This window comes from Oryctolagus cuniculus, chromosome 3, assembly GCF_051225735.1.
Source record: "Oryctolagus cuniculus isolate XC-2025 breed Fujian yellow rabbit chromosome 3, ASM5122573v1, whole genome shotgun sequence".
NCBI classification, from domain to species: Eukaryota; Metazoa; Chordata; class Mammalia; order Lagomorpha; family Leporidae; genus Oryctolagus; species Oryctolagus cuniculus.
Genome location: NC_142869.1, coordinates 180,866,996 through 180,893,244, shown reverse-complemented (window position 1 = coordinate 180,893,244; position 26,249 = coordinate 180,866,996). Strand labels below are relative to the sequence as shown.

The 26,249-nt window shown below is 51.5% G+C and overlaps 2 gene segments (V, D, J or C); both read left to right on the top strand.

The window, feature by feature from the left end:
- The first annotated feature begins 4,404 nt into the window (after nt 1-4,404).
- Nucleotides 4,405-9,378, top strand: LOC138849090 (T-cell receptor beta chain C region-like). The segment is given in 5 exon segments: nt 4,405-4,858; nt 7,345-7,731; nt 8,573-8,590; nt 8,723-8,829; nt 9,143-9,378. Coding segments are annotated over 5 exon segments (645 nt in total).
- A 4,094-nt stretch (nt 9,379-13,472) lies between these two features.
- On the top strand, nt 13,473-19,862 carry LOC103345244 (T-cell receptor beta chain C region-like). The segment is given in 5 exon segments: nt 13,473-13,603; nt 17,851-18,237; nt 19,079-19,096; nt 19,229-19,335; nt 19,635-19,862. Coding segments are annotated over 5 exon segments (621 nt in total).
- Nucleotides 19,863-26,249: the final 6,387 nt, after the last annotated feature.

Sequence of the window (26,249 nt, the reverse complement as noted above, 5' to 3'; positions counted from 1 at the left end):
GAGCCATGTGGTTTTGTAGGCACAGCAGTTCTCTGACTACACATATTGCCAACGTATGTGTTAATGGCTAGTTGGAGAGCTTCTTTCCATGAATTTGTACAGCATCTTTCTATGAACTTGTGTTTTATAAATTAATTATTGGTATTGAAAGTTTAGAAACCTTATATAATCGTTGGGACTGCTTCCTTACCACCTTGTTCTGCTAGGAATAGCAGTTGTGGGCATTTGAGATTCCACAGGATATCGATGGCTACAGACCTGACCCCGAGTACCAGCGTGCTCTGAGGCAGGCAGGAGGCACAGTGGTGGAGTCTGCTGGGCATTGTGTCCAGTGTCCTTTCTCCCACTCCTGCCTCTTCTCTATCCTGGGCACGTCTGGTTTCAATTGCCGGTGTCAAGGGATTTTCTTGTAAGCCTTGGATAACATAAATAAACACCAAGAAACTACACCTGACTCAATGCTTCTGGGAGAATCATAAAGTTAGTCTGTTCAGAGGAAGAGTTGGGCCTAAGAAGTTGTTATTGCAAGAGGCTGTTTATCTGATAGAATTATATAAAATCATTGTTTCATTGTAAATATACTTTTCATAATCTTTTATCATGTGTAATGTTCAAACTGACCATTATTATGCTCATTTGTGAATAAAAATGTTGAAAAATTAAAAAAAGATAGTGTACAACTATGCTAATCTGAAGCTTGCTTTTTTCCAGTTAATAACATATCTTAGAGAGCTTTCCATAGCATTATAAAATATTTCCATTCTTTTTTAGTGTTGAGTAATCTTCACGCTTTATTTGCCCAGTTCCTGACAGATAGGCACTTGGGGATTTTCCTCCTATGTCACTACAGTTCTAAGTGATGTAAATCTTTTACAAATAGTTCATTTGTATTGCAGAGTATTTATAGGATATGTTCCCATGGGTGGGATTTCTGGGGGAAGAATACACTTAACAGTCTTTGGAGATACCTAAGTTGCCTCCCATAAAGCTTATATCAGTTTTCATTCATGCCATCAATTGGTGTGTAAAACTGCTTATTTCACCACAAGCCAGCCAGTACAAGGATCTTCCATATTCCAGTTTTGTCGCTTAAACTGGTAAAAAGTCATGTTTCAATGTCACTTTGCTTTGCATTTTGTGGGACTGTTTCCTGCAGTTAAGCATATTTTGAATTTATTTTTATCTGAGCCACACACTTTGGGCCCATCTTTATTGGTCTACTGGATGATTTTCTAATGGGTTTGGAGGAGTGCCTCACATCTTGGGGAGGTTAGCCCTAACAGAGAGAATCGCAAATATTTTCCCAGATTGTCATTTATCTTCGGATCTGTTTATATTCTCCCCTGCAAGTGTGCCATCCTTATGTAGTCGAGCTTGTCTTTTTCTTCGTCTGGATTGTAGGTCATAGCTTAAAAGGCAATGAAAGGAAGCCCATCTGGTGAGTTGACTTTGCAGCCGCTCCTATGCAGGTTGGACTTTAGGGTCATCTAGTGCAGGGGAAGAAATATCTGCCAACAACTCAAAGCGTTTCTGTCCTTCGGGGGAGAGAGAAGACTGGCCAAGTCTGCACGGCCCTAGGAGGGCATCTGAGGGCTTTCTAGACTGACACTCTTCATCCAACCTTCCATAACTCCGCCCATCCAGCTGAGTCCAGAAGGCTGACAGCATACATGGTCCCTCCTCTCCCACGCCCACTCCTGCAAGCCCTCAGCGGTCATTTTATCTGCTTAAGACTCAATCTCTAAAGACCTCAGACCCCAGCTGACCACTCTGCAGCTTCAGAATTTGCCCAAGGGAGAGAGGCTGGGTGCTGAGGGGTCCTGTTTTCAGACGCAAGGTGTGGCCCTTCACTGACGCACAGCATGGGGGCAGGGCCAGGGGGACAGGAGGCAGCAGCTTCACAGGGCGGTTCCCCAGTGTGATGACAGCTGGCAGAGGGCAGGTACAGAGGGGAAAAGGAGCCCGTTTAGCAGTCTTGCAAAGACACACAGCTCTGAAGAGCTCAGACATCCTGATGAAAGGACGTGGTGGTGAGGAGGGAGCCCCGGGTCTGGGTCGCACGCCACCTGCATGCACAATGGAGTCACTTCACCTGCCCTGTCCTCCACTCCCCTCAGCCGAGCGGCTGCTCTGGCAGTTTCTTGCAGCCTCCGAGGGGCGGGCCCGTGGGAGGGGCCGTTTTTGTACAAAGCTGTAGCATTGTGGGGACAGGGGGCCACGGTGATGCAAGTCAACAGGCCGCCTTTACAAAAACCCTTCTGCCTGTCCAAGGTCCTCAGGCTCTCCAGTGTTCTCCCAGGTTCTGGGCTCCAGTGTGGTTGGGCCCAGAATGCCTCCACCTCACCCCATGACCACAGATCGGGTCACGGCCCCCGACGAGGACACGCTCAGATTGGAACTGGGACTTCCCAGGTAGAGAAACCCCAAAGGAAAGAAGAATGCCTCTGTGGCCTCACAGGCGAAGGATCCAGGGAGACCCCCTTCTCGCCTAAGCCAGGACAAGGTCAGTGGGAAGAAGCGTCAGAGGTGACCTGACCCACAGAGGCCTCGGGGTGACACCTGGAGTGTCCCAGTCCTGATGCAGGCAGTCACAGGTTCCGGGACCCCACCCTCCCCTCCAGGCTCCCACCCGGTCCATGGAACCTCTGAGAGGCAGCAATTGTGTGAGGCGTCCTTGGAGGAAGGGCACAGGAGTTGGAATGAACTCTGCCATGCTTGGCAGTCCCAAGGGTCAGAAGTTGAACACGTTCTTCTGTACCATGCCCATGCAGCACAGGGCGATTCCTGAGCCCACACTCCCCCAACACCGCCAAGGCCCTCCTCCCTCCACACCTTGAGTTCATTTTCCTCCTTGCCCCCGTCACTGTGTCAACACTGAACTTTTCTTTGGAGAAGGCACCAGACTCACAGTTATAGGTAAGACTTCTGCGTACCTTTCTGACTGCATTTGTAAGGGAAAGTGGCTCCAGAATGTCCATTTTGGTGTGGCCGTGCTGTGCTGTGCCAACTATGACTACACCTTCGGCTCAGGGACGAGGCTGACGGTTGTAGGTAAGGCTTGGTGGGGTACAGTGAAGGGGGTCTCTGCTCTGGAAAATGCCTGAGGGAAGGGGAAACGCAGCTTAGGGACCTCGGTTGAGGGAGATGGCATCCCCTGTCTGGAATCGACTTCCAGGGAGGCTCCCTGTGAGAGTGAACCCACCCGGGGGACTCAAGGGGGTCTCAGCAGAGTCATAGCTGAGCCTGGGGTGACACTGCCTCTGCGGGTAGACCCCTGAGATGGGGAGCAAGAGACAGGTATGTGTCCGTCCAGTTCTCTGACAGAGCTTCTCTGTAGGGCCCTCACGGGAGGCCACAGTCAGTCTCCTTGTGTCAGCTGGGCCCCGGGCAAGCTCTGGGAGTGTTTATGGAGTGTGTGAAGCAGGGCTGGTGCCTTGAGAGGGAGCAGAGCCATGAGCGCCCAACCTCTCCCGACTCCCAGCTCTGCTCAGCAGACAGGGGGAGGTTTTGAAGTGGACCTGGGAGACTGTGTTCTGGAAACACCGTCTATTTCGGGGAGGGAAGCCGGCTCACTGTTGTAGGTAAGTAAGTCAGGGCTGGAGGGCTGGGAACCTGCCAGGAGGAGCTGGGATCCAGAAGCAGCAGCCTCCGCCTTGGGTGCTTAGCTTAGGTCATATTTTTATAAGGGAGACGTGAATTCATGCAGACACGAGGGAGTAGCCTCCGTCTCTAAGACCTCATGGACCGGCTGTGCCACCCTGGGTTCCCCATCAGGTGGCCTTCCTAGCTGGGGTCACCTCGTCTCCCCTGACTCCTCAGACGGTGCCTGCCCTGGCCATGACCAATGGGAGAGCCCCTGGCCTTGAATCTGTCACACACACAGAAAGGAGACAGACACAGGGAGAGGCGTAGAGGTCCTGTGACTCCAGCATCTCAGGCAGCATAGTTGTCCACCACTCTCCCACCTCCCAAAGTTGAAATTCTCCTGGGACTGGGAGAGAGATGGCAGGTGGGCTGGAGAGGAAGGAATGGCAGGCAGCTGGCGGCAGTTTTGCTGCCGGTCTTTGATGCTGTGCTTCTAATGAAAAACTGTTCTTTGGCAACGGAACGAAGCTGTCTGTCTTGGGTAAGTAAAATGCTGCTTTCGGGGTGGTGTATTGCAAGCTTGGAGTTGTGGGAGTGCTCATGGGAGAAGGCAGGCATTGAGAACACAGCAGAGAAAAGGCCGAGAACATGAGGGCAGGTGGAGGATGCCTGGAGCCCCAGGGGTCCGGTGGGGAGCCCATTTCTGGGAGGAAGGGTTCCCAGGAGCTTTGCCAGGGTTTGCCTCCTGATGTTAAACTGTGCAGCAGCAGCATTTTGGCAGCGGGACCCGACTCTCTGTCCTAGGTAAGATGCCATACCAATGGTGGCGGGGTCACTGTGCCTTGGAGCAGAGTCTGTCTTTCCCCCCAGGGCTGAGAAAACCCTCTCACCCCACGGGGTTCTGTGGGGCTGGGTCCACCATCCCCTTGGGTGCAACTTGGCCGACTCCTCCATTTCTCTCCTCCACGTGTCCAGGCTGTGATCTGCCTCCTCCCCGCTCTCCGTTCCCCTTCCTGCCATGTGCGTGGAGCTACCCCACCCAAGCCTCTTGCTCCTGCCCCTCTGGTCCCAGGACAGCTTCAGCTTTTACCGAAGGGAATTCCTTTAGTGCAGAGCCGTGGTGCAGGCTGAGAGAGGTGCTCGTCCCACGGTGGGGGGGGCATGCAGCCTTGCCCCCTGGCTGCCGAGCTCTGGGTGGGTTTTACTCAGAGCCCCTGCAGCTGTGCTAATTCACCACTCCACTTTGGAGTCGGCACCAGGCTCACCGTGACAGGTATGGGGGCTCCATTCCTAACTGGGGGCTGCCTTGTTTGGGCAGCGGGGAAGGGAATTGGGCGCAAGAATAAGGGTCCAAGTCCCCGCTCCCTGCCTGGAGCCCCGTGCCCTCTCCTGCCTTGCCGGAGTTTGCCTGGCTTGTTCTGCCGTGTTTGCTGCGGGTCTCCGCCACGGAGCTCTCCGCTTCGTCTTGAGGGTCCTGTGTTTTCCTGCGCTTTTCCCTGTTCTCCAGGGCTCTTCTCATCTCCCCTTTCTTGGTTCGTTGTTTTACTTCCTCTCCCCTCCTTTCCCCTTTTTATCAGATCTTTTGTTTTTCCTTCCCGTCTAAATCCACTTCTGCCTTGCTGACCCCATTTTGGCAAAAGGCTCTGTCTTCCCTGCCAAAAATCTTCCTGTCTTCTACCTCCAGAATAGAGCCCTCCGTGTGTGCCCCTCCTGCCCCTTCCCTCTGTCTCCACCAGTCTCTGAACACCAGCGTTCAGCTCCCTGACAAACAGGGGGCCGTGGGGACCAGGATGTCAACACCAGGGTTCTTTGAGGGCTGCTCCTGGGGTCTGGGGACAGAGGTCCCTGTCGTAGCATTGCAGGAGCCGCCGGGGAGTGTCTGGGATGTACTGTGCTTGACAGAGGTAGGGATTTAAGTCTGAATAAATGGTTACCATTTTAGCAGCAGATAAGATATAAAGGAAATAGGGTGGACACTCGTTTTCTCAAGCCTGTGCTTGGATCTATCCTGGGATAATGGGATAAGGGACCCATCATGAAACCTAATACAACATCACCACACTTGAGAGGAAGCTGGCAGGTGAACAGAGGGTGGTGGGGATGACATGGGGTCTGGGCTGGAGATATTGCAAGGGCTGGAGGAAGGGGACCCAGGTCCTACCAGGATTAGGGGCTTGGGCAGCTAGCATCCTTCAAGTTGATGCATTCAAAGTACAAAGGAGTTCAGAGTACAAATCGCAGGATTTAGAGGATGCCTGGGTGGAAGCGCATGGGGTGAGAGGGGGAGGGAATTAGGATTCATGCAGCTGGAAAAGTGACTTGAACTATCTCAGGCTCCCTAGCTCATAAAATGGATGGAACTAACATATGCAATTCCTTTATGAATTTTAAATGAGTCAATTTACTGTGATCATCACTTTAATTCCTGGTGTTTATTCTCACCATGTCATGGGTGTGCCTTTTTCCAACCCTGTGTCCTCATTTTCCCGTAAAAATGACCCTCAAATTTGGATAAAGTGAAGGCATCTGGGATTGGCACCTTTTTGTCTCCAAAGCTCACTCCCATGGTCAAAACAGAGACAGAGAGTACAGTAAATTCTGGTAAAAAGGGAGGGTGATTGAAGGATGGATGTGTATTTTCTATCCTCCACGTGGTTTTGGATGATGTCATCCCTTCCAGGTATCCCAGGAATTCTTTCCCTCCATCTACCAAGCACGTGAAAGTCTCCAGGGCTTCACAATGCACACCCTCTGCTGAGATGAGCCTCTGGACTTGGTGATTTCTTCATGCCTAGCAATCATGCATTTCCTGCTTTTAAGAATGCTGGGCTTGGCTGTGATTTCAAACCTTGCCAGGGAAGCTTGCCAGTAGGAAGAGTTCAGCCTGTTAGCAAACACAGCCCCCTGGAACTCCAGTGTAGGAGTGAATGTAGAATATCAGATAGGATATTAGCCAGAGGCTACCTGGCTCCTCAAAACAGGTTACATACAAAAAAGGTGAGTTGGCTGTAGTATATAGAAAACTCATAGTCAGATGTAATAAGAAATGACTCTTCTAAGCAAGAAAGGATAATTCTAATATGCAGTACCACCACCCCCACGTAAAAAAAAAAAAATGATGGTAAGAAAAAGTCAATTTTGTTCTTGTGGTCATAATGTTAATGAGTCTTCTGCCTTAAAATCCAAGCTCATTCAACTCAGCCATGACTTCTTCTAAATCTAATCATGAGACAGCCATGCACGACACCAGGCTTTGAACAAGGAAGACAGACAGAAATACTCTTTTGAGAGGTGATCCAACAAGTCTCAGAGGAGGAGTCATTGCAAAGAAAATCGAGATGCAATGCCACCTTAGGGAGATGGGGACAGATAGCAGCCAATGTGTGGGACAGCCCAGAAGGAAGTGGCTGACCATGACCCCAGAGCACGCAAGACCCCCTACAACCACAGCTATGCTTTATGATGGCTTCTTATGGCCATCTCACACACACAGACACTCATACCTACTGCACCCACACACACACGTATGCACACACACTCACACATGCACTCACACACACATACATGCATCCACACATGTATGCATACACACATTCACACATCTATGCATACACACACTCACACATGCGCTCACACTCACATGTGCACCTACACGGACATATGCACACACACGTGCACCCACACACGTGCACCCACACAAACCCAGGCCCAGACAGCTCTCAGCAGCTCTGCTCCTCCCCACCCCTCTTCACTTTCCAGAGGACCTGGCAAATGTGAGCGCACCCCAGGTCGTTGTGTTTGACCCATCAGAAGCAGAGATCAACAAAACCCAGAAGGCCACGCTCGTGTGCCTGGCCAAAGACTTCTACCCTGACCACGTGGAGCTGAGCTGGTGGGTGAACGGGAAGGAGGTCCACAATGGAGTCAGCACGGACCCCCAGCCCTACAAGCAGGACCCCAAGTCCGATCACTCCAAATACTGCCTGAGCAGCCGCCTGAGGGTGTCGGCTGCCTTCTGGCACAACCCCCGCAACCACTTCCGCTGCCAAGTCCAGTTCTTTGGGCTCACGGACGACGACGAGTGGACGTACAACAGTAGTAAACCCATCACCCAGAACATCAGTGCTCACACCCGGGGCAGAGCAGGTAAGCAGGGCCTGGGGAGGCTGGGGGGGGCCACCCACCACCGGGAAGTGAAAAGCTCCAGGCAGAAGAGAAGATTAGACCCGAAGAAAACCAGAGGCGATGGAAGGGGACCATCAGTGACCACAATTTCAGGAAGCATAGAGCACACTTCCTCTCCATGACGACTGGGACCTGAACAGGCCAAACCAGGCTCACACCTTCCCTGGAGTCTCAGCCCCTCCCAGCTGTGCTGAGAGGTGGCCCTGGGCACCAGCCACACAGCTTGGCATCTGTAGGTGCTGTCTCCTGTCCCCTTCACTGGTCCTGTTTTATAAAATTAAAGTGACCTTGTCCCCGACACTGGGAAAGCTTCAGCAATACAGTGCCAGGGCCGTCGGGAGAGGCTGACCTTGCCCCACCTGATGTACAGGAGTCGGTGGCCTGAGTCTGTGATTTTGAAGTCTACAGGGTGGGTGTGTGGTGCTGTGGTGAAGTCCCTGCTTGGGACACTGCATCCCATGCCACACTGCCTGGTCCAAGTCCCAGCTACTGGGTTTCTAATCCAGTTTCCCGCTCATGCACACCCTGGGAGGTAGAAAATGATGGCTCAAGTACATAAGCCCCTCCCAGCCATGGGGGAGACCTGGATTAAGTTCCAGGTTCCTGACTTTGGCCTGGCTTAGCCTTGGCTGTTTCAGGCATCTGGGGAGTGGAGCAGTGGATGGAAGATCTCCCTCCATCTCTTTCTTCTTTTCAAATAAACGATAAAAATAAAGTAAATAAGTGGAGTTTGTGATTTGGGGCTCAGTGTCCTTAAGGAATGACATCCTCTCATCTACCTTTCTTTCCCTTTGTATTCCAGATTGTGGCATCAGCTCGGGTAAGTGAGACCCTTGGTCTTTGCCTGGAACCAGGGCCTGGAAAACTCATGGACATTGGGTGGGGCGGGGAGCAGAGGAGGCCACAGACAGCTGCTCACAGGTACCCACTTGCTCTCCCCTCCTGCCAACAGCATCCTATCAGCAAGGGGTCCTGTCTGCTACCGTCCTCTATGAAATCCTGCTGGGGAAGGCCACCCTGTACGCTGTGCTGGTCAGCGCCCTGGTGCTGATGGCCATGGTAAGGAGTAAGTGGGCTGTGTGGGAACGTTGTAGGTGATGACATGGCACAGGCTACTCAGGGCCAGGAGTAAGGAGCTCTTGCTAGCACTGGAGGTAGGCAGTAGAACATCAGGGGCCTTAATTCACATGCCCCATGGGACAGCTTCCACCTCAACAGGAATGCAGTGTAAGGATCTGCGCTGGGAATCAGAAGTTGCGGTCACTCAAGGGATGCTTCATGGAGTCCTGTCTTCCTGGTGGATGATCTCTCCCGTTTCCCGACAATTCCCACCACTCCTAGATGTCAGTAACCCTGAAAACCTCTTCTGCAGGTCAAGAGAAAGGACTCCTGACGCCCCTCAGAAGATGAAGCTGCAGCTTCCGACCTGTGACAGTCCCAGTGTGGATTCTCCCTACGCCAACACTTCTGAAGAGCTGGCATCTCTCTCCACCCCAGTATCTTCCCCCTGAGTGCGTGCACCCTTAGATAGTCATGGCAGAAATCTCCCCTACCCAGAGGAACCGATGTATGCTGAAATGACTCCATGAATAAAAGCACCATGGCCGAGCCTGTGTGTGTCTCAATCTCTCCTCCACTGTCTCTGCACTCCCTGTGTGTGTCTGAATCTCTCCTCCACTGTCTCTGCACTTCCTGTGTGTGTCTCAATCTCTCCTCCACTGTCTCTGCACTCCCTGTGTGTGTCTCAATCTCTCCTCCAGTCTCTGCACTCCCTGCTCAGTCAGGATGGAAACAAGAGCTGCTCATGCAAATTGCAGTTCTCTCACCTAGGAGAGGGGCGGGACTCACTCTGATTGACAGAAGTTAGTCATGAAAGATGTATGGGAGCTGAAGTAGTTACTGTTAGAACTTTCTAGAGATTTAGCTTAAAGGAGTTTTCTCTCCTGCGCTGAACAACAGTGCCCTAAGGATCAGTGGACCAACAAAATGTGCCCACCTACCAACTATTCATGTCCCCTTGGCTAGGGAAACTTAATTCCCCCTATATCACCCACCTGTGTTGCAGTCAGCTCACTGATAAACACCACTTGTCTCCATTTGTTCCTCGAGTATGTCTCCCAGCTGAGAAGAGTAAAACGAACTATCATGGAAATTTGTTTTCAGTGGAAGATCGTCTTCCAGTCTAAGTTATGAATATGTTTATAAGTTTCTTTCCAGAAAATTATGGTGAAATGGTAAAATGTTCCTTGCTCAACTTCTTTTTATTTATTTATTTGAAAGGCAGAAATACAGAGAGAGAGAAAGAGAGAGATCTTCCATCTGCAAAGTTCACTTCCCAATTGGCCACTATGGCCGGAGCTGGGTCCATCCAAAGCCAGGAGCCAGGAGCTTCTTCTGGGTCTCCCACGTGGGTGCAGGGGCCCAAGCACTTGGGCCATCCTCCACTGCCTTCCCAGGAGCATTAGCAGGGAGCTGCATCAGAAGAGAAGCATCCGGGATTTGAACCAGCGTCCATATGGGATGCTGGCACTGCAGGCAAAGGCTTTACCTTCTACATCACAGCACCACCCCTGTTCCTCCCTGCTCAACTTTTGCAAGGATACAAAATAGATTTCCCTAAAGCCACGAATCAGGCCGGTGCCGCGGCTCACTAGGCTAATCCTCCGCCTTGCAGCGCCGGCACACCGGGTTCTAGTCCCGGTCGGGGTGCCGGATTCTGTCCCGGTTGCCCTCTTCCAGGCCAACTCTCTGCTGTGGCCCGGGAGTGCAGTGGAGGATGGCCCAAGTGCTTGGGCCCTGTACCCGCATGGGAGACCAGGAGAAGCACCTGGCTCCCGGCTTCGGATCAACGCAGTGCGCTGGCCGCAGCAGCCATTGGAGGGTGAACCAATGGAAGGAAGACCTTTCTCCCTGTCTCTCTCTCCCACTGTCCACTCTGCCTGTCAAAAATAATAAAATAAAACCATGAATCAGCCCTATTTCGACTTCTAGGCAATCTTCAAATGCAGTCTGTTGGTCTGTTGTCTCACTGTCACCATGGTGATATAGTGCCGGTCCCTCACATGGGTCCTAAGACCCCACTGATGGTGCCCTACCTCCTTATTCCACACTCCCCTCATTCTCTCACCTGCACACACTACTCCTCCTTCTGAAATGACACAACCCTTCCTGCCTTGGTAACTCCTACTTAGTCTTAAAGATCTGACTCTGACATCTGGCTCTTTATTGCCTTTTCCCTACCTCTTTCTCTGCAGAGATTGGCCTGAATACACTCTTTATTTTGCTATCATGCTGCCTGGTGTATGCCTCCTTCATGATACTTGTCACACTTGATGGAAACTGCCTCTTTAGTTGTCTAGCACCACATCTGACTGCAAACTCCCTGATAAGCAGGAAGTGATGGTATCTCTGGGATATGCCATTGGTACCTTGTTTCAGTGTCAACACTGGTAGTATCTTTGAATAAATGAATGTATAAATGATTGAACCCACAGAGAGCCTGTTCAGAAATCATCTGCAAAGTCCTGCCTGAAACAGCCACCCACCTTTCCATTATGGGAAATAAGCATCCTAGGTACTGCACCTTAAAGCATTCAAAGCCATGTGTGCACACAAACAAATGTGTGTATGCACCTTCATATACTCACGCACACAAGTGCACACGGTCACCCACTCACGAATGTCTCTATCAGCCTCCAAGAAAAAAAAGAAATCTACATCACAGTCTCCAAGAAGCTACCAATCACAAAGAAAGAGGTGAAGTCTTGCAAAGAGCTGAATGGCAATGCAAAGCTTTGGAATAGAAGTGTAAGCTCTCTACTAAAATACAGTCAGAGGCTAATGCTCAATTTCTCATTCGGATGATCAGTCTGAGGAGGTGACAAACTCTTCAAAAGGAGAATTTATCTCAGTTGCCCACTCTGGATAGAGTGGCCAAGCTAATCAGAGACGTGAGCAAAAGCTCAGACAATGTGGTTAGATACTTCTGGGAACATCTGTGCAGCTGACTGGGTGTAAGGCTGAGACAGGAGTATTCAAAGGCAGGCTGAGACATGCTGTTCTGACACCGCACTCATCCTTACAAACCAACGTGTCACATAATAGTTGTTCACGCACTCTTGTGGCATCAGTGAATGATAAGAGTTTGGACCTTGTTCAGGAAGCAGTGAGGGATTGTAGGTTTCTAAGCTGTTGGTCCTTGTGCTATAAATTGCTAGAATGTGCTCTACAAATTTCTCTGTTAGGGCTGCCTCTCCACTCCTTGCTCCTCCCACCCACCTCACTATAAATGCCAGTCTGAGCAGGTGGGCACAGTGAGCCTCAGAGGGGAGACCCAATGCCATAGATGTCTCCTCGGGGGTGCATGTTCTAGAATGGGTCTCTCTTCCCCTATCACCACCACCACCACCTCCCCCATGCCCCCGCCGCAAGCCTCTCCCCACATTAAATTTACCCTGAGTTTGTCTGTTCCCAGCTCCACTCAGTCAGACTAACCGCTGCCACCTGTGCTTCCTGCCCCTGCCTGGGGGTTGGAGGTGGGGGACAGAACTATGAAACATTTTTGTATCATGATGTAACATTGTGGGGACTGGGGGGGGGGGCACAATGATTCAGGTAGAGGAGATGCTTTTACAAAAAGCCCTGCCCTATAAAAATATCCACGACCAGACGGGGAGAGGTCTCCGGAGCTGGTGCTTACTGTGGTCTTGCAGGAGCCTGGGCCAGCAAATGCCCCTGCTCCACACTCAGCTTGCCAGGACTGCAAAGGCCAAGGCAGCAGAGTGGGAGCACCACTCATCACTTTTCTTGAAACTTGCCCTTGACAAAGTACCTGTGCGTGCATTATTTATAAGGAACCACCCATGAAACCCCTGTGGGAGAGACAGATACCCATTTTTCAGATGAAGAAACTGAGATCAGAGAGGTTACAGGTCCTATCTGCTAAGAGCCACAGTGTCACCTGCAGTAGTTCCCAACTCCAGCCAACCCTCACTGGTACCCCATGCAGATGTCAAGTCCACGGTATTGTCACCAAGCCATGCTGTTTCTCCCTGCAAATCGGGGATGACCTCATGAAATGGCCAGGGAAAAGTCCAGGCAAGAGAGGAGGGAGCACCCTCTAACTGTGCTAAGGGAGGTGGCCACAGAGGAGGCATTCTGGCAGCCACTTCCCACTGTGCTCCTTTGCTGATGAGCTGTTCTTCGGACCAGGCACCCAGCTCACCGTGCTAGGTAAGACCTCTGATTCCAGGCATAAGGGATGGTAGGCTGCTCAGCCTGGGCCACCCCCTTGAAACATAGCCTAGGGGAATTGGATGCTGGGCCATCCAGGGCCTTAGAGGGCTGGGCCCCAGGACCTCAGGCAAGGTTTGCACCAGGCAACACAGGGCTGTGTGAACACCGGGCAGCTGTACTTTGGGGATGGCTCCAAGCTGACCGTGCTGGGTAAGGAGGGCCCTGAAACACTCACTGGGTTAGGAGGGGAGAAGTGGACAGCTGCCCAGCTGCCAACTCCTTTAGGCCCCAGCACTCCCGGTTCTGGGTGGTGAGAGGGCAACAGAGCACTCAGGCTTGGTGGGGATCAGAGTTGAGTTGGGGACAGCACACGAGGGCAGCGCCGGTTTTTGTCCGGGGCCTGGAGGCTGTGAGCTCAGAGACCCAGTATTTCGGCCCAGGCACTCGGCTGACCGTGCTTGGTAAGAGAGAGGCTGGGCTGGGACGCTCCGAGGGGCATGGGGGGTGGGGATGGCGGGATCTGTTTTTGTGTTGCACCCGGGGGCTGTGAGCCAAGATACTCAGTACTTCGGTGCAGGCACCAGGCTCTCGGTGCTAGGTAAGCTGGGACCACCCGGGGGGCTGCCAGGGCCACCGCGAAGGGGTGGGACAGGGGCGGCGGCCGTAAACCTGGAGACCGGATACTTGGGGCAGACGCCCCCCGGTTCCTGGTGCTAGGGGAGCGCGGGCCGGGTATTTGTCGCGGGCCCTCGGCCTGTGCTCTGCAGCGGCGGCGCAAACTTTCGGCTCCGGCAGCCGGCTGACAGTGCTCGGTGAGTTTGCGCGCAGGGAGCGGCCAGGGCGGGACAGAAGGCGGCGGTGCGCCTGAGTCTGGGCACCTGGTCCCTGCACTGAGCCGCAGTGGGAGTTTGCGAGCGGGGCTGTGCCTCCGTGCTCCTATGAGCAGTATTTCGGTCCCGGCACCAAGCTCACGGTCACAGGTGAGTCCGACGCCCGCGCCTTCCAGCCCCAGGTCCCGCAAGACCCCGGAAGAGTGTGCGGAGCGATGGGGACGGGGCCGGCGGGAGAGGGAGATCGGGAGTGGGCTGCCACATCCTCTGCCCGCTTCTGGTAGGCGAACATGGGCAGGGCACGGGACAGTTTCAATCTGTTTCCTGAGGTGTGCAGGGATAGGGTGAGGGGTGGAGAAGGGGAGGATGTTCTAGGACTTGGAGAGCTGCTGGATGCGACCTGGGGCATGGGTGGGGGCAGGGCTGTAGCTGCCACTCAGGAAAGGGAGCCCCATGGGCAGCGAAGGGCAGGGAGGAGCCTGGCTGGACACCAGCAGGGCACAGCTCCGGGCAGGTGTCAGGGGGTCTGAAATGACTGGGGCGTTGAGTGCAGTTGGGCAGAGAAGAAAAGGGTGGACCAAGGTGGAACAGAGAGGCCAAGATGCACAGATGACCATGAATCAGTAAAGCAGTGTCCAGGCCAGCCTGGTCTTGCTGATTTACCGTTTAGCAAAGTGGGTTTAAAATTAGATGTAGAACCCCTTGGTCTTCCCAAGCTTGGGTTCCCTGGGCAGGAGTGGGCACACAGCATCCACAGGGGCCCTTGGCTGGTCAGCAGAGAGCTGCTTGCCCCTGAGCAGGGGTGACCTCGGCTTCTGGGTGCAGTCTGGCTGGGGTGCAGTCACCCCTTAGGGAAATCTCTGGCCTCTCTGGCTTCCTGAGAGTACTCTATGCTGTTCAGTCCAGAGGGTACAAGGAATTCATTTGTTACAAACACCTTCGAATGCAGATTGCAGCCTGTGCAGAGAGGACAATTCCCTGTGATCTTATGCTCTTAGAGTTGGAAAGGACTTTAAACTCCACAGGGTGATGACAGCCCTGAGGCCAGGGAAGGAAGCAGCTCACAATCCCTGGCTGTTAACCTGGGTTATTTGGTGACAGTGACCAGACCGGGTATAGTGAGGGTCTGTTTGCTTTTGACCTGCCTGTTGGATGGACAGATATCCTTGAGAATAGCACAGGTGGCTCAAGGCACATCTTTAATCTTTACAACAGAGACTGATGTTTACTTACGGGGGAAGGCACAGCAGTACCTTCTATAGAAACCTTCCCTGGAAGGCTGGTAGAATCCCAGAGCCAGAGTGTTTGAGATGAGAGCAAAAGCAACCAGACTGCAGCAGAAAGACTGGTGGAGCTGAGTCTGCAGGTGCAAGCTGGGTTTTCAGGTCCAGTTCATCCGGCAAAGACCTGGCAGCATAAAAGCAAACAGCAAGCTATGAGCTGGGGAGAGGGCACACTGACCTGAAGGGTGGCAAGACCGGCTACAAAATTTGCAGGCCTAGCTCACAATAAAAGAGTGAGGCTGTCACTTTAAAAATTGTGTAGGATTTCAAAATGATAGCAGCCTAACATGAAACCAAGTATAGGTCTCTTCTAAGCATGTGGGTGTGTGTAACTGCACAGGTTGCACGCCTGCGAAGCCGGCCGGAAGGCAGTCACATCCGTGGAAATGTGAAGAAGTGTGAGAACGTAAGAGTACGTCTTCATTTTAGCAGGAGGCTAAAATGTTTTTGCTCAGACACAAAAACTCCATGGAAAGCACAGAGTAGGATAGATGAATGAAGGGCAGGTCCAGAAGAAGGAGTTGGTAAAATGAGAAGGCTGTCACGGGATGAAAATAAGGAATTCACCTGTGGCGCTCTAGGTATCCACCATTGCTCAGAGCGGCAATGCCCTCAAGACAATGGTAGCAAGCAGCTGCTCTGATCATCTCAGAGGCTTGTTTGGGACAGAGGCTTGCTGGTAGGATTTGGATGTCAAGGGAAAAGGAAAGTTGGAAAAATCCCTGCATTTAAAATAAGGAGGGGTTTCTATTCCTCTGGTCCAAAGAAACTCAGGGTAGCTGGAAGCAGAGAAATGGACAGGATGACCTCATGCAGGACAAAAAGTGAGAAAACCTCCTGTTCTCATGAACACCCTGTGAACTGGAAAGATGTCCTCCTGAGTAGACAAGAGCAAACCGTGTGCGTTTCACAATCTGAAGAAGACCCCAGCCCCCAAATGTCTCTCTAAACCCAAATCCCCCTTCTTCTTCAGCTCCTTCAGTTTGGATACAAATAACCTGGTGTAGGGTGAGGCTTTGTGAATCCTTATGTCATTTCATTTTCACACCCTTTCAGAAAAGGGTGCAGGGATAGGGTGAGGGGTGGAGAAGGGGAGGATGTATTAGGACTTGGAGAGCTGCTGGATGTGACCTGGGGCATGGGTGGGGGCAGGGCTGTAGCTGCCACTCAGGAAAGGGAGCCCCATGGGCAGGGAAGGGCAGGGAGGAGCCTGGCTGGACACCAGCAGGGCACAGCTCCGGGCAGGTGTCAGGGGGTCTGAAATGACTGGGGCGTTGAGTGCAGTTGGGCAGAGAAGAAAAGGGTGGACCATGGTGGAACAGAGAGGCCAAGATGCACAGATGACCATGAATCAGTAAAGCAGTGTCCAGGCCAGCCTGGCCTTGCTGATTTACCGTTTAGCAAAGTGGGTTTAAAATTAGATGTAGAACCCCTCGCTCTTCCCAAGCTTGGGGTCCCGGGCAGGAGTGGGCACACAGCACCCACAGGGGCCCTTGGCTGGTCAGCAGAGAGCTGCTTGCCCCTGAGCAGGGGTGACCTCGGCCTCTGGGGCTGGGGTGCAGTCACCCTCTAGGTGAACCTCTGGAATCTCTACCTTCCAGAGCTTAACAATATTGTACATATTTATGGGCTACAGTGTGACATTTCAATACCAGTATTCAGTGTGTGCCTACCCAACAGGATATTCAACATTTCTCCTCTGTGACAGTACTATATGATTACAGTCTTCTCTCTTGGATTTGTTCATACATCCTACATGAGCTTATTGTAAGCTGTCGTCTCCCATTCTGCTGTGTAACACCAGGAACGTATTCCTTTGCCCTAACTCTGATTTGGTAGCCATTATCTAAACTCCTTCTCTTCCACTTTCCACTACCAGCCTCTAGGAATCACCATTCTGTGTTCAGACTGAGATTTTTTCTTAGCTTCCTCATGGGATGGAGAATATGCAATATTTGCCAGATACGGAAAGTCGATGTTCTGATTCTTACGTCACAGCCAGAAAAAAATGCAGCAGAGATACTAAAGCGATGTTCCAAAAGCACACTGGTGGGCTAAGTGGTTCCAGATTTGGATCCTGTTGTTCTGATTGCCACCCAGGGCTCTATTTAAATAACTACTATGTAAAGCAGTAAGAAGTAGACAGGTAACTTTTACTGATGGAGGAAAAATCAAAACATGTCATTAGGGCCATTACTCTGAGGGCAAGGAAGAGCCATTCCTACCGCAACCACAGGAGGTTGGAGAGACAGTGGACAGCAAGGAAGAGGGAGTACAAATGCAGAGGAGTGGGGTGTGACCTACGGTGACATGGCTGTGCTTTATCATGGCTCCTTCATGGCTGTCTCACACACACTCACACCTAAGTGCACCACACACATGCACACACGCGTGCACCCACACACGTATGCAAACACGCACGAACTCACACTCATGTGTGCATCCACATACCTAAACATACGTGCACACGTGCACACACATATGCACACATGCACACACAAATGTGTGCATATTCCCACACACGTGAATACATGCATACACTCACACAAACATGTGCGCCCACACACGCCTATGCACACACATATGCACACACACTCACACATGCAAACTCACATGTGCACCTACACGGACATATGCACACACACGTGCACCCACACACGTGCACCCACACAAACCCAGGCCCAGACAGCTCTCAGCAGCCCTGCTCCTCCCCACCCCTCTTCACTTTCCAGAGGACCTGGCAAATGTGAGCCCACCCCAGGTCGTTGTGTTTGACCCATCAGAAGCAGAGATCAACAAAACCCAGAAGGCCACGCTCGTGTGCCTGGCCAAAGACTTCTACCCTGACCACGTGGAACTGAGCTGGTGGGTGAACGGGAAGGAGGTCCACAACGGGGTCAGCACGGACCCCCAGCCCTACAAGCAGGACCCCAAGTCCGATCACTCCAAATACTGCCTGAGCAGCCGCCTGAGGGTGTCGGCTGCCTTCTGGCACAACCCCCGCAACCACTTCCGCTGCCAAGTCCAGTTCTTTGGGCTCACGGACGACGACAAGTGGACGTACAACAGTAGTAAACCCGTCACCCAGAACGTCAGTGCTCACACCCGGGGCAGAGCAGGTAAGCAGGGCCTGGGGAGGCTGGGGGGGGCCACCCACCACCGGGAAGTGAAAAGCTCCAGGCAGAAGAGAAGATTAGACCCGAAGAAAACCAGAGGCGATGGAAGGGGACCATCAGTGACCACAATTTCAGGAAGCATAGAGCACACTTCCTCTCCATGACGACTGGGACCTGAACAGGCCAAACCAGGCTCACACCTTCCCTGGAGTCTCAGCCCCTCCCAGCTGTGCTGAGAGGTGGCCCTGGGCACCAGCCACACAGCTTGGCATCTGTAGGTGCTGTCTCCTGTCCCCTTCACTGGTCCTGTTTTATAAAATTAAAGTGACCTTGTCCCCGACACTGGGAAAGCTTCAGCAATACAGTGCCAGGGCCGTCGGGAGAGGCTGACCTTGCCCCACCTGATGTACAGGAGTCGGTGGCCTGAGTCTGTGATTTTGAAGTCTACAGGGTGGGTATGTGGTGCTGTGGTGAAGTCCCTGCTTGGGACACTGCATCCCATGCCACACTGCCTGGTCCAAGTCCCAGCTACTGGGTTTCTAATCCAGTTTCCCGCTCATGCACACCCTGGGAGGTAGAAAATGATGGCTCAAGTACATAAGCCCCTCCCAGCCACGGGGGAGACCTGGATTAAGTTCCAGGCTCCTGACTTTGGCCTGGCTTAGCCTTGGCTGTTGCAGGCATCTGGGGAGTGGAGCAGTGGATGGAAGATCTCCCTCCATCTCTTTCTTCTTTTCAAATAAACGATAAGAATAAAATAAATAAGTGGAGTTTGTGATTTGGGGCTCAGTGTCCTTAAGGAATGACATCCTCTCATCTACCTTTCTTTCCCTTTGTATTCCAGATTGTGGCATCAGCTCGGGTAAGTGAGACCCTTGGTCTTTGCCTGGAACCAGGGCCTGGAAAACTCATGGACACTGGGTGGGGCGGGGAGCAGAGGAGGCCACAGACAGCTGCTCACAGGTACCCACTTGCTCTCCCCTCCTGCCAACAGCATCCTATCAGCAAGGGGTCCTGTCTGCTACCGTCCTCTATGAAATCCTGCTGGGGAAGGCCACCCTGTACGCTGTGCTGGTCAGCGCCCTGGTGCTGATGGCCATGGTAAGGACGAGGGCGGAATGGGGAAATCGGTACTGGAGGGAGGGGGTGGCACATCAGGCAGATCTGTGAGGGAACCTCAGAGCCAGCCCCCAGCCTTGATGCATCCTGTCATCTCAGCGAAACCATAGGCACGGAACGTTGGGAGAAAATGCAGGATAGTTACAGACAGAAGGCATCACTGAAGGGTGGGTAGAACCATGCAGCCCTACTCAAAGTCGGGCTCCCCAGCCTGCCTCCTCTGCTCCTGTTCCTGCTGCTCCATGGTCCCCAGGACCGAGAAAATGTTCTCTCCTCCTCAGGTCAAGAAAAAGAATCCCTGAAGCCACTCCACAAGGGTACCCGTTCTTCGTCCTCACCCTGGATTCTCCGGCACTTGTTACTGATTTGTGCTCCTGAAAAGTTATTCCCTCTGCACCTCTCATCCTCTTTCTGCTGGGTTATTTGTTTTCCTCTCTGCTACCCCACAGATTGAGCTCTTAACTCTGAATGTGAAATAGAATGAACAAATAAAAATGGTGTGCTGTGCATGGCTGTGTGTCAGGGAAGTCTGTGAAGCTCCGCCCATCCTTGTCCTCTCTTCTGACATGGGGCAGGCACCTTCCCCTAAGGCACATGGAGTTACCCATCCTCCTTCTCTGTGACCAATGTTGCTGCCTCCTCTTCATCTAAGTAGAGGCCCCCAAGTGTGAGGGGCCAGACCAGACTTTTTGGGTCCCCAGTGTTGGGTTAGTTTGAATAGCAATGCCTGGGCTATGGAAAGCAGACCTAATGTGGTCAGACAGCGGGGAGCACAGTGACCCACAACCCCTGCATGGTCCAAGACAGAAGACACAGCAGACTTACTGGTTGCAATGCCTGATTCAAGTGTCATTTGTTACCCCCATACATTTAACTGTCTGTTTATCTTAGTACCTCCCACTTGTCTTGTTTCTAGACTTGGGCTTCAGAAGCAGTGCTACTTGAGGCTAGAACACTAGAGAAAGCTCACGGTTGAGAAAAAGGAAGCCTGGGGATAGGTGACCACCCAGGGGCAGGGTATACGGGGTCAAGCACTAGGGAGGAATGAGAAGAAACTGAGGCACAGTGGGACTAAGAGGCTGTGTGTGGAACAGCTCTTCCAATGGGCTCCTTCACTGGATAGATGGAGACCAGGCTACCACCAACATCAGATGTTAAGTGCACTCACTTGGGTGGAGACAGTTATCTCTGTACTCCACTGGGCGAGAGGAAGAACGAGTTAGAGAAAAGAGGGCACAGACCAGTGATAGCTGCCTTGTTTAATCCAGTCGAGGCAGACTGCTGGGGTGAGAGAGGAAGTGTGAAAGCAGAGAGAAAGGTGAGAAGAATAAGGAGCCCTTTATTCAGAGCCTGCTTGCCCTGGACATTGGCACACAGGTGCTCCCCCTGAATTGCCTCAGTGACTCCAGAAGCAGAGGTTATCCTCCCTACTTCATAGGTGAAAAACCGAGCTAATGACTGGCAAGTGAGGAAACTGTGGCATGTTCTGCAGGAGCCAGCAACCCCGGAAACCCTTCCCAGGTGGTGACCTGGCCGGTGTGACTGTTCAGGGTGTCACCAGGGGACCCCAGAGCACCTGCTCCCAGACTTCAGAACAGAACTCACAACAGCACGCTGAGCAGCCCCTAACTCTTGGCTGCGCTGGTTTCTTGGGGCTGTTGTAACAGGATACATGGTCAAGTGCCACAACAAAACACCACTGGGTGGTTTAACACAACGGAAGCTCATTCCCTCACAGATATGGAGACCGGATATACAAAATCAAGGCGTGAGCATCAGCCAGCTCCATGACAGTTCTAGAGAGAATCCTCTCTTACTTCTTCCCACTTCCACTGGCTCCTGGCAGTCCTTGGCCTCTGTTGGCCTCACTCTGATCTCTGCCTCTGTCTTCACTTGGCATCTTCCCCCGTCTGCATTTTTCTGTTTCTCTCATGAAGATATGAGTCATTGAATTCAGGGCTTACTCTAAATCCAGAATCATTTCACCTACAGATCTTTAACAGTGACATCTACAGAACCCTGTTTCCACTAAATTTACATTCTGAGGATCTGAGTAGGCATGGATTTGGGTGGCAGGGGTCATCCCAGGACACTGAGTGTCCAGGAAGTGGAGATGGTCAGGGCCGGTTTCTCTAGAAGCAGCTTGCACAGGCCAAGAAAGAGTGAGGTACAGGGCAGGGATGGCCAAAGGGCCCCTACATTTCAATGACTTCAGTTATAACAATTTCTAGACGTCTCAAACTACCACACAATGCTTTGCTGGTTGTAGATGTTGTTCTTCATGAGTGGATCTGTTCTAGTGATAATTAAAAAATCTTTAAAACAAAGAGACAGGCTTTACGCCCGAGAGCACCATTTTCAAAATATTATCTCCCTTCCTTTATACTCGTGAAGATGCAGCAGACATACACTGGTGGTTCCTCACAAGGGTGGGAGAGGAACTTGGGCTGAGGGGACGAGTACATGTTTCAGGGAGAACAAGATGCTGTGTGGGCAGAGGAAGTAAGGTGGGACTCGGGTATTGGGGGACAAGGGTTTATACAAAGCTGGGAGGGGCTGAAGAGGTATAGGGCAAAATCAGGGCCACTGTGGGGACAGGACAAGCCCTCATGGAAGAGCAGTGGGATCTGCAGGTTTGGAAATGGCCACCTTGGGGATGCAGAGAGTAGAAGCATCTGCCGGTGATGGTGCGGGAGGAGTTACTGGTTAGTACCAGGCATCACTGGTGAATTTTCTAGAGGGTTAAGATGAGGAACAAAAAAGACCAGGTGCCTTTCACCTTCTGAACTAGGGACCTGACAGTCCGAGAAAATTTTAAACTCATTGGGGCCCCACCCAACACCGTACTTGGCCCAGGGAGGGCTTGTCTCCTCACGTCTACAAAACAATGTCTTCATCTCTCCCCAACTTCATGGCCTCCAACATTCAACTCACAGGCATTGGGGAAGTTAATATCTTCTGTCTCTGCCCCTTTCTCTAGAATCTACGGGAATTCTTCTAAACCAACTCCCAGCATCCTCTCCTCATCCTCTTCCTCAGGTTAAACTGAAGAAAAACACATTAGATAGAGGTCAACACTATCATTTATCATATGAATTGGGACACTATTGAGATGGAAAGGGACCACTAACCAGAAGGGATGCAAAGCAGGATTGTCTTGGCCAAACAAGGGGCAATCCTGGGCAAGGGGCTCTAAAGGAGTGTCTGGGTCCAGAGTTCCTTCTGCAGTGGAAGGCACTAAAGAGAATTTTTGTCCACCTGGACTGTCAACCTGGTCTAACCTCAGGGCTTTTTATACTTCATCCAATAAAGGAGCTGTGTGGGCAGAATGAAGATGGGAGAGCAGCAAACTCTACAAGTGACAATCAGTCCCAGACAAAGTATAGTTAGTGATGAAAGAGATTCACAAGCAAAGCATCTGGAGAACAGTGCCAGGAGCCCCTGTGTCCTTACCCTTCTGTGGGGCACAGCTATACTCACCGTGGGTAGCACTCCATAAGACCAGGACCTTCAGATGCACTTTGCATTGAGGAGAGAAAGGAGGCATCTGACCGGCCGTGTACTAATGGGAATTTCCTGGTGGGGAGGAGCTGCTTGAGTCATGGTCACTTGTCCAGCAGAAGACCATCCTATCAGCACTAGCAATCATCCTACTATACTACCCATGGCTGGGCTACATAACTTGGTAGTGGGGATGGTCAGATGGGGAACCAGCCATGAGACAAAGACTTTTGCTACCTTAAAAAAGTAATTAGAGACCAATGAGGAAGACAAGAGAAGAATGGGGATTTTAGAACAAGAGGCTGAGATAAGGGCAGTGGATCCTGACGTATACTAATATCTCCATTCCCTGCCCTGAGCTGCTTCCCCATTTTTCTTCTTCTGTATTGATCCAGAGAGGAGAGGGGCCAGAGTAACCCTAGCTCCAAAGAGTCTGCACATCACATATGATCCCAAATGTCCTGCATAGGAAGACCTTTGTGAGTTTGCTCTGGTTAGGGATGAAAATAGGAACAGAGGATTGATGCTGGAGGACCCCCATTGAAGCTGTTTGTGAAAAAATAAATGTGTGCCTATCAGGATGTGTTTTCATGAAGGGGTCTTGGGAGATGACTAAGACCCACAGTCAATTCTTGGCTTTGCCATGACTCTATGGGTGAATCTGTCTTCTGTTCCCCTAATGCCTCTTCTTAGAAGTTCATCACCGATTTCTATGGAAACCACCAAACCTCCATATAAGGAGACCACAGTAGGAAGTCAAAGAGCCTGGCCAACATGTTTACTTAGTTTATTCCTATATCTTAAGCTAGACAGCCAGTTTCCAGAAAAGTGATGTCAGGACCTTGGGACCCCACCCCATCTGGGCCTCAGACACAAGAAGCCTTGCCTGGTCTAGGGCTGGATGCTCCACCGTCTTCTTTCTTGCACTGGGCGTTTGTGGGTCTGGAGGCTCTCGGTTCCTCAACACTCCTTTCCTCTGCATTTTCTTGGTTCAATGTCAGTGCTTGGTGTTGCTCTAGTTATCTCTCTCTCTGACAGACAGGACACAATCTGCTCACCACACACCTCTCCAACAACCCCAGCTACAGGTCTTCCTCTTCTGTCTCCTTAGTGCTTACCTCTGCTGCACTTGGACTTGGAAGAGGGCTCCCTGGGGGATACCAGGTCTCAGAGATAAGAGAATGGCACCTGCAGGTCAGCAAAAAGCTGAAAATGAGCCCACAACTGTGACTATTCCCAAAGAAGTTTCTCCTGCTGGCTCTGCAACGGCTGTCACCTGTCCTCTGTGAGTGGGAGGTGTGGTATTGAAGGCAGACTATACTCCCAGACCTGCCTGTGGATGCAGTGTCCTGACCAGACTCATGGCTGACATAAGGAAGTTGGTCAAAATAGTGTTCTGGGTCAGGTGTTTGGTGCGCTAGTTAAACTGCTCAGGATGCCTGCATCCATATTGGAGTGCCCAGGCTCAAGTCTCAGCTCTGCTTTTGATTCCAGCTTCCTGCTAATGCAGCAGACAAGGGGGCAAGTAGTTGGGTTCCTGCCCTACCCATGTGGGAGACCCAGACTGAGTTCAGGGTTTCTGGCTTTGGCCCAGCCCTGCCCTGCGTTTCATCTACCGTTGGTATTTTTAGAGTGAACCACCGGGTGGAAAAAGTTTCATATTCTCCCTCTCCCTCCCTCTCTTCTTCTGCCTCCCCCCTCTCCCTCCCCCTCCCCCACCTCTTCTCTTTCTCCCTCTTGGTCCTTCCCTCCCTCTTTCTACATTTCCAAAAAAATAAGAAAAGAAAAGAAAAGAAACTAAGAAACATTTTTAAAATTAATAAAATAGTGATGCTGGGCATACCCCTGCCTTCGCAGGGTCAAGGCCACTGTAGCAATTACAACTTCACCCTCAGCACCCTCACTCCTCATTGGCACTGGACCTTGACTGCATTTAGGCTCGCGGACACTGGTGGTTAGGAAGCCTAATGGTGGGTCTGGAATCCCCTCTGGTGATGAGTGATGGGACCAACAACCCTCGACCCGTCTGAGTGAGGCATCTTGTCAGGGGACAGCTCTCTGAAGAATCCCATGCCACCAAACCACACTCTAGCACCCCTCATTGGTCAGAGTTTTATGCCCAGGAGAGCCTTTCACAAGACTGTTAGGGTGCCCACCTTCCGGCAAGAATCCACAAATCCGCAACAGAGAGAATAATTAGAATCTTTAAAAGCTTGGAAAAAAAAAACACATAGTAGGTGGATGAAAACATGATGGGAGCAAAGCCAAACAACCCTGGGTTTAAAACTTCATTCTGTCGCTATCTGCTACGTGACCTCGAGCAAGGACCATCTCTGTGACTCAGCTTTCCTTTCTGTAACATGGGCTCAATCAAAATTCTAACTGTGTAGAGTGGTTTTACTTAATCCCCACAACATGTTAAGCTTACAGCACAGTATCCATAAACAGGAGCTCTTCTTATCCTCTGCATTAACTGGAAGACAGTTCTTTCCATCTGGTTCTCCTCTGGCACAGCTCTGAGGACTTCCTACCCTCCACAGCCGCTGCCTCCCTCGTGAAAACCTGTGGGTTTGTCTCTGTCCCTCTACTACTCTTAAAAGTCACCTCTGCCAAAACGGAGAAGCACCTGGGGGGTTCTGACCTACATGGGGTAAAGAGGGAGCATTCTTAGTGCCTGCTGTTGGCTTCTTTAGGGCATCTTTTCAACTATTTGTACCCACCCCATCCCACCGACTTGCAGACCTCCCTTCCCTTTGGGCTGAGCCCTAGGTCTTTTCCACATGGCTGCTGTAAGCCACACTTCCCCCTTCCATGGAAGGAAAGGAACAGGAAAACTTTAATTCCATAGCATCTGTTCTGCTCAGCTCTCCAACCTCTCTACGATTCTCTGTATGTCTTCATGCCATCTCGGGATCACGTTGCCTTATTGATTCTTACACAAGTGACTTGTAACATTCATAGTAAGGTCCTGGCTCCATACAGATGCTGCATTCCCTAAGCTTTATCTGAAACCCAGGAGCTTCTAAAACATGGCAAATTCAGTTCTGGTCCTTCGTGACCCCTGGCTGCATGGCCATGGGCAATTCATTTTTATTCTCTGGGTTTCTATGCTCTCCTCTGCGAAATGGGTACATTCAGGCTCTTCTCTTCAGATGCAGTGGCTCCAAGTCTGCAGGCCCCAAGCACAGAGGAGATGGTAACTCAGGAACCCAAGCTCATCCCAGCCCCAAATCACACGCATGTGTGACACAGCCTTGGCGGGGTCTCTTACTGTAAAAAGACAGTGCAAACCCCAGAGCCTGGATATCTATAACCTGGCTCTCCTTCAAGGAGGTCCAGGGCTGTGAATCAGAAGACAAAAATAATGTTATAAAGGAGAGGGGCCTTGAGTCGAA